The sequence below is a fragment of the Sesamum indicum genome, linkage group LG2 (assembly GCF_000512975.1).
Source record: "Sesamum indicum cultivar Zhongzhi No. 13 linkage group LG2, S_indicum_v1.0, whole genome shotgun sequence".
Taxonomy (NCBI): domain Eukaryota; kingdom Viridiplantae; phylum Streptophyta; class Magnoliopsida; order Lamiales; family Pedaliaceae; genus Sesamum; species Sesamum indicum.
Window position 1 is genome coordinate 5,230,846 of NC_026146.1, and position 13,192 is coordinate 5,244,037.

Here is a 13,192-nt window from a genome sequence, read left to right on the forward strand (position 1 = left end):
TGATGCATGCTGGCCCCCTTTCACTAGAATACGCACGATGTGACTGCTCTCGCTGTCTGGTGCATCGCCGTGGGCCTCAGCAGGGACATCTGGCAACATCAGCAGGCCCCAAACCTCTAGCATACTGGGATAATGTTGCTCTGGATAATGATAGTACCGTCTAGCCAATGGAAAGTGCTGCAAAAGGGTCAATTAAAAGGTGTTTGTGCGTTGCAAAATAATGTATGTAATTTGAAATGACAATTGTTAAATGGATCTCATTACATTTGCAATAACATGACGTACCCGTGACGCGTGTGGTCGTACCTCGGAGGGAAACACTATAACAAATGTTTCAATATCATAAAAAACCCCTGTTAGCTGAGTGATACCGTGGAACTGGCGAAATCGATTTTTAAACTCGTAGAACTTAGCACGGACTTGCTCTCGTGTGTATGGGTATCGAAAATGTCTTCGTAATGCACGTGCCCAATGACCCATTTGTGTCTCTGCACGTGCATCGTCTCTCATGGGCGTTCTGGTGTTGTCGTCTAGTATCATCCACATGAATCGCTGCTCAACATTTAAAGTCCAGTGATCCTCTTGTGGAAATCCAACACTCTCTAGATATCTACGATATGCCATGTCTGCACAGAACAATGGTCAGAAAATAGTAATATGCAACGTCGTACCATTTGCACGAGTTGCTAATGTATGAAATGCCATTATTGCTTGGATTAATGCATCACATATTTTATTCAATGTCAACAAAAAGCGCATATCATCCTACACTTGATTCCTACTAAATGATCCTATAGCGTTAGACCGATAGGCAGAGTGAATGAATATCAGCAAAAGGTTTAAATAGTTTAGATATGATTGTCCAGTTGTTCCATCGTTGTGGGTTATTTGGATGGTGAGCTGCCCATATTTGTAGCGCTATGTTATCTTGGAGGGTGCGTTGAGCTTCTAACTCAGAAGTAGTTGGATGTCCCATATGGTAAAATGAATCCATGTCAGGAGGAGTGTCTTCATCCGATTCGTTGAATATGATGTCATCGTTGCTGTATCTTCGGATGAAGTTATGAAGTGTGCAACATGCGATTACAATATCGACCTGGTGGTTTTGAAGGTAACTCGACATCCCCCACTGTAATATTGGAAAACGTTTCTTCAGTACACCAAAACAACGTCCAATTACATTTTATAACCTTGAATGTGCATGGTTAAACATGTCCTGTGGGGTCTGATAGCGACGACCTTATCCCCTGCACTCTTGTAGGTGATACCTTGTCCTTCGATAAGAAGCAAGAAAATATTGGTAGTTTGCGAAACCCACGTCGACCAAATAATACTTACCTGCATTGTAAGAAGACATTGTCATAAGGAGAACCGCTAGTACCACCTACTTTCTTTTTAAGCAAGATATTCGATGCAATGTAGCAAATATATTTCATCGTCTCACCGATCGGCGGAAATAAAAAATTTTGATCTTGTGATACTGCATGGTCCAAGACCCGAGCATAGGCGGCACTTCCTTCCCACCCCGCATAGACATAGGTGAAATTCATATCGAAGTCACATATTGCTAGTACATTTTGTGCAAGTTGACCTTTACGCGACCGGTATCGGTTTTGGTCAACTTGAGGGACCCAAGTAGGTAGCAACGTCCCATCCATCGCTCCGACACAGTCCTTCATCGAACGCGCAATGCACAGTATAGTTACATTAATTACTTAGTATGTGAAATACTAGCTTCCATTAATTACGCTATGAACAATGGTGTGGAAACTGCTGAAATGTACCTTGAAGTATGGGTAGAAATCACGGTTACTTGCCACTCTCGGATGGTACCCGTAAAATCCGGACGAGTTATTAGCTCTGGCGCCATTGCGCACAAAGCAAAAAGCACACGATGGAATCTACGATGAATAGTCTCCAGTGAGTGTTGAAATCGCTCCATATTGTCGCGGTGTCTTTTATGCATGCCGACTGTCTGCATGAAGAGTGCAACCTCCTCGATTGAGGTAACCCTAGACGTCTGACCATGCGGCGTAACCCTCTAGAAGTTAATGCACCAACCAAAGCATAGAAGCATGGCTTGGTCATGCGAATATTGTCAAAAAAACGTCCTTGGTGTGGAGTTGTCATTATCTTAGCAACCCACTCTGCTCCCTGCAGTGCTGACGTATTACGTGGAACATTTTTCCTAAACAATTTTGGGCATATTATGTCTCTAAATGCATAAAATTCCTCTGGAACATCAGATTCGTTACTTCCTGGAGTCCTTGGTGTCCCTGGGTTGTCGCCTGTGGAGTTAGACTCCAAATCTCCACCAACATTCGAGCTGGCCATATATCCAGTCATTGATGTATTTCTAAATAGAAACATGCAAAAGTAGTGGGTAAGTTACATACAATAGACGTACGATGGATAAGGACATGAAACTAATTAAAATTTTACGAACTTGGTATGATTGAAATCTAAGTAAACCATACTGGCATAACTATGCATAAATTAACCAGTTGCAACACAATATTTTAACCACCGGGCATTACATTCACTTGCCCAATGAATACAACCAGCGGTGTTTATTTTCTTTATTAAGACGAAGAAGATCGTGCGTGTGTTGTGACTGTGAAGATGCTCTAACGCGGTGGTGAATATAATGTCCGGCAGATCCTGAAACTTTGTCAACTCATCTACGCACCGCTCAATCGATTCAGTAGCTTTGGGCCCAGTGCGGTCAATCTTCCCTTGTAGTGATTCATTCAACCTATCCATTGTCTCACACTTCTTAGCGTGCAACTCACTAGTAACACGTCAGCACCGACAACCGCTTCCAGACGGACCAGCAGACACAAGCGCTGATCCCGGTGAAGAAAAGAATTCTTCCCCGGACGTCATGAGCTGTGATTGAGAGAATGCTGTATCTTCGTACTCGTCTCGTGATCGACGGGTGCCCGAGTGAGTGCCATCCATTTCTTCATCATCTACGTTGTTGCTGTTATGAATGATTCGGCGTTGCTTGAGATGATGAACGAGCGAGCCCACCAGTTGCAGTGTTCCGTGAGAACATTTGAGTGCATAGGTCAAATCGTTGAAGGCCACGCTGGACAACTTTTTTATAGTCTAGATTTTCCTGAAATCATTCACCGATTGGCATGACATATTATTAGTTTGTGAAAGAGTACGTTCGTTGCAGGCAAGAGAGCCTTCGTGCACGTTAAGTGAAGATAGAATGAGAGCATAATATTTTTATTACCCGATACAGTTCCTCCAAACGTCATATCTCGTCTGTTATGGTATTCAATTTTGGGTCCCACCCCCATCCAGTACCCCTGCTAAGAATGTCGTTCAACAGACTCCAAGCACGACGAAGTCTGTTAAGTTTGCCTTTTAACTGTACCGGCGTAAACCGACAACCTTGACCCGTAATTGAGTTCATTCTGTTGGTTATACGAGCCCACATCGAAGGTGGGAATGTGGAGGATTGGAGTCGGTGTGTGATGAACTCCTCGTGCATTAATTCAATGAATACGCGTTCCATTTTCGAGTTCCATACAACTTTATCATACCGAGATGACTGGGAGGAACCAGTGTCGTTTGGGTATTGCGTCTTTGTGGGTTTGATTATATATGACAGTGTCGTAAAAAATAAGCACAATATTTAAACAATGCTACAGTTTAAATAATATTTGAAAAAAGCAGAAAATAGATATTTATATCACATTAAATATAAAAAAATAATTGATTATATATTAATTGTATCATATTAAATATAAAGTAATAACGTCTCTCAAAATATATTTAACTAAAAAGTAATATGTAAATTGTATTTTTAATTTCTTTTCTTCACCGGGATTATTTATTTTTGTGTATAAGATAAATGATACGGTCCGATTAAATTGAAATATGAGAACTAAGTCATATTATACAGTGACATCCCAGTACAAGATAAATTATTTGCAGACCGTCATTTTTTATAGTAAATTATAAATAAAAGCATACTTATAAACAACCCTTAAAGGATTCTAAATAATCTAAATCTCATTTTAAATGAAGTTTTTCTCTTCAAAATATTGATAAATTTAAATTTTTATATAAAATTATTTATAATTAATTTTGTAGATCCTTCTGTCCAAATGTAATATCAGATGAATAATATATAAATTTGATATCAAACATCCTCCAAACTTTGAAATATATATATATATATATATATGTAGAAAATAAATAAATAATTATTGAATAAAGTAGGGTTGGTGAGTTAGATGGAATAAGACATAATAATGTCGTGATTATGGAAAAAAAATAAATAATAATTGTGGGAGTGATAGAGTAGGTATAGTTTGATTAGCTAACAAAAGCAATAATGTCCGTGCATATTAATCCCTTTTAATAATCCCTTTTGTAAAGGTCATATTTATTTTTTGTTTATTAGATTTATTTATATCTAAATAAAGTTTAGTTAAAAGATAAGAATGAATTTATGATATGTCCGTGCATATTAATTTTTTGATACAAATATGTTACAAATAATGAATTATATTTTGATTATATTAATTGTATCATATTTAAGAACAAACAGAAAATAAATATTTATAGCATATTAAATATAAAAAAATAATTTTGCATACAATTTATATATATTTATATGACTTAAATTGAACATATTTTATTTTAAGAAAAAGTGAAATGGACAGATTGTATCAATTATAAAATTTTATTTTTTTTACTAATCGCATATTAATAAAATTAACTAGGTGAATTTTAAAATTTAAATTACAAATCATAGATTTATTGATATAAATACATATAATAGTGATAAACATGCTTAAAGCTCATTCGAATTCCATTAACTTAAACTTTCAAAGTCCATAAAAGATTCAAATCCAACTTAAATGATATGATTTTAGCTCCACTCAATTCATTTACGATCCGTCAAATATAAAGAAAAACAGACAACGCCACTAAAAAAAGAAAATAACATAAATTAAGGGGTGCAAGATAAATAAATTTAAAGGAAAACTTCTATCTTTCTCCAAAAGCAGAATCACTATCTTCCCTTCTTGAAAATAATTTGCATTTTCTTCATACAAATTAATTCTCTCACACTCTTCACTGCCAAAAAGAGTTGTAATCATTCACAATCCAAACATGCACAAATCATATATGAATGTAGCTCACATAAACAAGAAATAATTAGCAACTTAGCAACTTAGAAGAGACTGAATTGCAGGCAAAGAGACTTAATTTGCACTCATTGGTAAGTTTTCACATGACCTCCCAAGCTTAAATTTCCTTAAGAACAGATTGATTAAGCTTGACCTCCGTGGATCAGTCTCTGTTGTTGCTATTAATCTGAAGCATGTTCTTATCCAATTATCTCATGAAGAAGACTATTCCAGATTATGGCTGAGGGGTGAATGGATCTTTTATAATTATCCTATATTTAAATGGTCTCCTATATCCAATCCACATATAGAATCTCCTATTGCCCCAGGTTTTCCAGAAAAGATGCCAACATAAGCAAGCATATAAATCCTGCTAATGCTTAGAAGCAAGAGAATAAGATAGCTACAAGAACCTCAAACAAGAAGTTATTTCTACTGTAAAAATTGGAATTCTCATATGTTATATGTTAGAAACTTGGAACAAAATAGAAGTACAACCGGATCATTGGTTCACCAAGTTCTCAGAATTACTTTATGTTATCCTCATGACTTCTTGAGTTATTGATCAAGTCTTTAAAAAATATAACTTGGCTGTTACTGGGCGCTAAAAGAAGAGAGTGAGTCAATTTCTGCCACTGCATCTAATGAGACACCATAAAAGGTGTAGTATTGACCAACGGATCAAAGACAAGGTGGAATTCCTATTGTAGAAAGGAGGACATTGCATTTTTCATTCTTCAGTGTGATATTATAACCACACTAAGCCAAGGTAAAACAGATATCGAGCGTTCCAGGGAAACATATTGCAACCTAGCGCATAACCACCATGGAACAAGAAACAAACATCATCTGATTGGCTTCTGTTATTACAATTTATATATATATATAGCATATATAGCTCAGATGGACAGGGAAAAAACATATACACTAGGTTCCATTGTCTGAAAATATGTTAAGTATATATTTAGTAAGCAACTGTTACATCTCATAGAGTGCCCAAAACCAGCAACATAAAGAAGGAAAAGGAAAACAAAGTTGTCTTGAAGCACAAATCATATGAATGTAGCTCACATAAACAAGAAATAATTAGCAACTTAGCATGGTAATTCACTGCAAGGGTCATCACTAGTAGAAGACACATTATATCACTTGAATTTATGTAGATAAACTAACTCCAAAGATGAAAGATAAGGATGGTCTAGACAAGATTGAATTAAAAAAGCCAACTATAAAAGTACATATTACTACATATCTGTCTTTACAGAACCAACTCTAGAATAGATCATAACAAATAAAGAACCTAATAATCCAATAGATATGCAAGTTTCATGAGATAACTTTAGCTTAAATAACCACAACCCGAACTCCACCGGTAGGCTTGGTGAGACATAGCAAACAACATAAAATCAGAATTATTAAAGGGATTAACAAGTACCTTTTTCAATCAACGTACAAATATGATAGTTCACAAGTAGAACACCAACAAAAGTGGAATGCAAGCTACCGTTCCCCGAGTGCAACACTATACGTACTCAATAACCAATACAAGCATTTGTACTTTGAAGTTTAGATGCATTAGTTTTTTTAGAGAATGATATGAATGCTATATATATAGACAAAATAAGTAACATATATGTTATAGTCTCAAATATGCCAAAAGTGACACTATTGCCATGTGAAGCATTCACAAACAACTTGCAAATAATATGACTGCAGTCAATGTAGTAAAAAGCAACACTGACACAACAATGCATATCAGTTATGCACTACACACTAAAGCTTAAAAGTTAAATAATGAACTGCCACAATGGTCCAATTTCAGTAAACATAATGATAAGGCTGTCACTGAAATGTTATCCAAAATAGTAGTAGCAGAAAATTATAGTGTATAGTCCCAATTGATATACACTTCAACACTTATTGCAATAAATACTCATTACACTGCAGCAAAACAGGTATGTACAGTGCACCGACACTATATACGACAACTTGCCCAAATCAATTTCTTGAAATATGTAAAAAAGAATTTCAATGTACAAATCAGTGGTAATTTTTCTCAATAACCCACATATTGTTGAGCAATAGAAATACATTGATATAAGTAGTTCATAATATAAAAGGAAAATCCTAAATTTAAAGAAAGAATAACAATGCAGTTGACCGGAGAAAAACATGAACGGCTCTGTTTCAGCAGTCTCATCTCCGACCCTATTCGCCATTTCCTCACCTCACATACAAACCCACCTCCAAAACTCATATACTTGAATCAAAGGAAGAGATCAATTTGTAGTCCGTAAACTCGCGCGGCAGAAGAGGCGTTGACTCCAGTGGCGGCGGCAACGCGAATGGCAAAAAATTGGGCGTTTTGCTGGAAAAATCACACGAAAATAATTAGATCAAACAACAAAATAGATAGAAAAAAAATACGTGAAAAAACAAGAAAACAGAAGGAAAATAACATCGGCCAAACCTCTGCCAAACAGAAAAACAAATGAAAGAAGAAGAAAGAAAACAAGGAAAAGAAACCGACCAGAAAAACAAAAATGAAGAAGAAAAAGAGAAGAAGAAAAGGAAAGAGAGAAGAAAGAAGAAATAAGAAAAAGAAAAGAAAGAGAGAAGAGAGAAGGCGGCAGAAAAAAGAGGGAGAAAAGAAGAAGAGAAGAAGACGACAAGAAAGATAGAGAAAAGAAAGGAGAGAGAAAAAAATTAAAAAAAATAAAATAAAATACAACTTGCACACCTAGTGGAGGTGTGCAAGTTATATATCCAAACAGCATTTTGTGTTTTGCTAAGATGGGCCAAAACACAAAAACAGACATAGTGTTAGGCTCCTCCAGCAGATGTCGAGTTCGCCTACCTTATTACAGAACTGCCCCTCTGATGTACGTGTTTGGTTCTTTATTGCGTGAGTTATGTTTTGTGGCAATTTTTTTTTGTTTTTCATGATTTTTTTAATTTATTGCAGCTTCATGATCGGCTTCTGGAAGCTGTGAATTCTGCTTGCCTCCTGAACGAACTGGAATCGTTCCGTGAAAAATCTACCAGCAATTTTCTGTTCGAGACCCATCAGGTTTTCTTTTGATTAATTTCTCCTTTTTATTTTGTGTGTTTGGATTATTATTATTATTATTGGGAAGAAGTGCTGGAGGGAGCAAGTTATACTTTTCGTTCTGTATGGGAATTCATCTAACGCTATACGTTTTTTTCAATTTTATATTTGTTTATTTTGGGTTTAAGGTAGGACCATGCTTAGTTGGGTAAATGAATTTCCTCTTAAGAGATATTGAAGATTTTATTTTCTTTCTTGTGCAAAAATGACAAAATAACTAACCTACCAGGGTCCGGATTTCATATCTTCGGAAGCGGTATTGCTTTGCATTGTTCCAATAGCTCATGTATGTTGGTCCTGGAACTTGCCAAATTGTTAGCAGTTTGTGGACAATGAAAATTATGTTATTGTTAGTGAGGAACATGTGGTGGATGGGGTGGCTGACTTTATGGCTAGATGCATTTTGGCAAACCCAAAAGCTCAGGTACATGACGTGTTTACAATTTTACTTTAGTGTTCGAACGAATTGGATTATGACTATTGATTTTATGAATTCTCGCAATTTATTTGTCTTGACAATGCAGAAATTTGACTCCTCAAGAGCTCCAGAAAGGTAGGATTTGCACTTCTTAAATATACCCCTTTTTTGGGGGGGCCCTATGAGGCTCGTTTGAAGAATTTTACATGTAAAATAAAATCACAACTATGTACACATACACATACACCAAAACAACTTGACTTAACCTAACTAGTCACAACTTGGGGATCCTTCCTTGATGAATCTCCTTTATGTTCAGATTTGGTGGCATGCTTTGGAAGAGTCCCGCAGTTTCACGCATATTTTATGACTTGCAGCCTTGACGAAAGCACTGGGAGGAATGAATAAAGTGGAGAAAGTGCTAAACATTTGGCATGGAGGGAAGCTTTTCTATTCTCTAGCCACATGGGGACTACCTCTAGCGAGGTATATTTCTAAGTTTTCTAGGACTAATTTCGTTTTAAAGGAAGATATAGTTAATGCTGTTATCTTACTATTTAGACTTGGTAGATGTCTGGAATTATAGTCTGTGCATGTATTTGGATATATACTTCAGCACTGATGGCCTCTAGGCAGTTCTCATTTGCTATATGGAGTATACTTCAGCACTGTTTAGAACCAATTTTTTGAGTGTTAATGCTTGTGACTTAAACTAAAGTTCAGGTAGGGAGACAATTACTTGTGAATATTAATTCCACCAACAAATTGTAAACATGAGATTTGGCCTAACCACTTTCTTTAAAAGAAACGGTAATAAAGAATTTGATCTAGGCTGCCCATCATCCCCTTTCCCTTTTTTCTTATTATTTTGGGAATCGAGGAGGAGATAAATTTTTTATGTCTACCATTATTTTTTTATCACTTTCTGGACTGCCCGGTTGGTGGATTGCATCAGGATATAAGTATCTATTTATAGTTGAAGTTATAGAAGAGCTCTGCATTTGTCCATACTCGTGTGAAGTTAGATTGAAAAAGATCAAAACTTCACTGAAACAATGGGTGAAAGGGGATGAGTAAATGCCTTGTTGACTATGGAAATAATTTGGTAATAAATGATTGTTTCTTAGTGTTACAGTATTATTTGCCTTTGCTCTTCTACACGAAAAATTGGAAACTATAAGAAGAAAGAAAAGGTAAAATCGAATATTATAGGCACATCCATTTACAGTAAACATGTTGCTCTCTGAGGTCAACGAATTGTTTTCTATTGGCTAGATTGAAAAAGTGGAACATGTTTTCCAGTTAAAGTGTTTTAGTTGACAAATTTGATTTGAAAATTAAAACTGCCTCCTTGGGAATCTCTGATCTCATTTTCATCATGACAAGAATAACATCCATCCAGTGAGTTCATTTCATGTGCTTATTGGCGCTCTTTTACAGTTTGTACAAAAGTCGTGCTATTCTGAGGCTGGCTGCACTTAGGGTCCATCACTCAAGCAAATTGGCTTTAAAGGCCCTATAAAGATAGGGTATGTCCGGATTCGAAGTTACTTGAAACAGCTGTATGTGTAAATATTTATGATTCCTTCTCTTGATATCTACGTTGTACATAACTGTAACTGGCATCGAATATGAGATTATGTAATATAAAGAACGATGTAATGTTGCAAAGGTGTGCAAATTCCGACTGCATCTTATGATGATGATTTCTCCTCTGTTGGGGAAAAGGGCCATTCTATGGCAGAAAACAAGAGTAGGTTTGTGGTGGTGGCTTCTGCAGTCATCTTTATTGATGTTCCTAGCTATGACTCAATTTTTGCCTCTGAAATATGTGAACACCATCCAACAAGACAAGAAGTTTTTTAATTTGTTTAGATAGTTTCGTATTATAAATGCTTTTAAATCGTTCAACTTACATTTTGAGCTATATTATCAAATTCATTTATTTTTAGATGCAGAGCCATTTTTATCTAAATCTTTACCTCAAATCTTAATCTTCTGTTCCAAATATACTCTTGGAGTATCATATGCAGTGCTTGGCCGATTAGATAAACCGGTTGCTCGCAGAGGTGAGTAATAGAAAAGTGAGTAATTCTTGGGAAAAAGCAAATTGTTAATTCCCACTGGAATTTCAGGCGGAAAGTGAGCATTCACATCTTACATATATACTACATTTTTGGCAAAATACGATCCAGAACCGGGGGCCGGGGAAGGACGACTGCTTGGGTATTCATGGCTCTGCTTGCTCCAACAACTTCTTTGATTTTGCAGCAGTGTGACTGACGTCTGCATCGGCAACTCCTGATGTTTGCTTGTCCACCACAGGCAATTCTTGGTCTCGGCCCTCACCGTCTACTAGTTTGTTCGAAGCACTCTCTTTACTTTTACCCCAAACCACAGAGTAAAGCCCGGAAACTATGATCACTGCTCCAATCAAGCTGCGTGTTCAAATGCAGCGAAGCTTTAATTAGTTCAATTGACATCTCATTTTTCTAACATTGAGTCATGGTGATGGTGAGAATATGTGTACACATACCTTCCAAGATGAACTTGCTCGGCCAAAACAATGGCGCCCAAGACGGCAGTGATGATCATGCTGAGAGGGCTGAATGCAGTCACAAACACTGGCCCTCGAGACTTGTTCACTATACTCTGCATGTAGTATGCTATCCCCGAGCAAACAATCCCCTGCCCACATCGACAACATCAATATACGATCAAATTAACAAGTGAAATGGTGAGGATCATGTGTGAGAAGAATGTGAATCAGACTCACGGAATAAGCAGCTGCAAGAAGCCTGGAATCAAAACCTATGGCCCATGCACTCTTACGACGTTCCATTATTACACCCACAATTCCACCTTCCACGAATCCCATCAGACAGATTAAAGATGTTAGTGACAACTCTGCTGGGTACTCCTTCAACGTCTTGTTCTGTTCCAACAAAAACAATAAAATTAAATTATTTGATCATGGGCCAACAGTATATTATATTTTTTGTCTTGTAATTATAGGTCGTTAGCATTTTTTGGCTTTATGACTTATGCTATTTACACATATTCATTATTTTGTTTTTTTGATGAATTTAAATCTGAACATTTCACGTTTTATCATTTTTTAAAAAATTAAGTTCTTAATTTGTCGACAATTTTGATCCCCTTTGCACTGGGGTAGAGCTCATTTTTCTTTTGTCCTGTCTATGGGTTGTTAGAACCAAAATTATCAATACATAACTAAACTTGTCATAGATGAACCAAACATGAGATGTTTAAAAATAAATATATAAATAAAGAGAGTTATAGGATTGAAAGTATTAACAAACTGTAGTTACATGATTTAAACTATAATTTTGTCGGATTTAAGGAAGACGTACGTACTTGCAAGATGAAGAAGGCAGACCAACCCACAATACATGAAATCAACATGATTGTGCCGGTGACCAAGTGCTGATCGGTGGCGGCGGCCGCGGCGGCTTTGTGGTGGCTGCCGGCGTGAGAGTACCACAAGATGTTGACGACTGGGCCTTTGTACAATGTCATCAGCATTGCCCCCGTCACTGTTATTAATGTGCCCACCACCTTAGCTATGCTGGATATCTTTTTCAGATTGATCGTCTCCAGCCTGTCCGATTATTTCATGTAAAATTAGTGTACTTAAAAAAAAAAGTATTATTACATACATTATGAATAAGTACGGCTTAAAAAATCATGACACATTAATATTATTTTACTATAATTAAACAAAATCAATATAAACACTTAAATTTTAATTCCACTACAAATAATTAAAGGATTATTCTCTATATCATAAATGACTATGACTTAAAAATCATTACTATGATTTTAGCTATGATCAAAATATTTTTTATAATTTTTAGCTGTGTTTAATGTTTTGGCCCCACCTATAGAAATGATGCTTGATGCCGTGGTTAATTAATATTAGCTAATTAATTATGATAAAGAATCATATTTCTTCTAGCAATAAGTAATCAAGATTTGCCATGACCTTTAGCTACGACTAATGTTTTGAACTCGTCCATAAAAATAATACTAATAAAGTTGTTGCACAATCAGAATTAATTAATTTTTGTTACAATTTTTTATTTTTGATCACGATAAAAGCTCATATTTACGGGTTGAATATCAAATCAAGAAACTTTTCCAATTAGAGGGGAACATATCGTTGGCAGTTGGAAGTGATTTAGGGTAAGCATTTCGGTATATAATTAAGAATTAACCAATTAATCTACATATATATATAGTAATTAAGTTCATAAATGTCCCATTAGTACAGATAAAAACTAAAATAATTGGTATAATTTTTACCTGAAAATGACAGCCATTATGAAGGTGATGGCTGGCAAAACATTAACCATGGCTGATGCAAATGTTGCAGATGTATACTGCATTCCGACATAGTACAAGTTCTGGTCCAGCACAGGCCTAATTAATTATTCAAATTCAACATTAAAAAAATAATTAGTACTCAACCACCTTATACATAGTTTT

The 13,192-nt window shown here is 35.9% G+C and overlaps 1 protein-coding gene across 1 annotated transcript in view; it reads right to left on the reverse strand.

Annotated features, from left to right (window-relative positions):
• Nucleotides 10,754–13,192, reverse strand: part of LOC105155379 (WAT1-related protein At1g21890) — a 3,152-nt gene continuing 713 nt past the window's right edge. The window contains exons 3-7 of the mRNA XM_011071250.2: nucleotides 13,010–13,126; nucleotides 12,062–12,305; nucleotides 11,460–11,618; nucleotides 11,220–11,371; nucleotides 10,754–11,121 (exon numbers count right to left, since the gene is read on the reverse strand). Of these exons, the coding sequence (XP_011069552.1) occupies nucleotides 10,914–11,121; nucleotides 11,220–11,371; nucleotides 11,460–11,618; nucleotides 12,062–12,305; nucleotides 13,010–13,126 (880 nt within the window). The 3' untranslated portion in view covers nucleotides 10,754–10,913. The remainder of the gene's footprint in view (nucleotides 11,122–11,219; nucleotides 11,372–11,459; nucleotides 11,619–12,061; nucleotides 12,306–13,009; nucleotides 13,127–13,192) is intronic.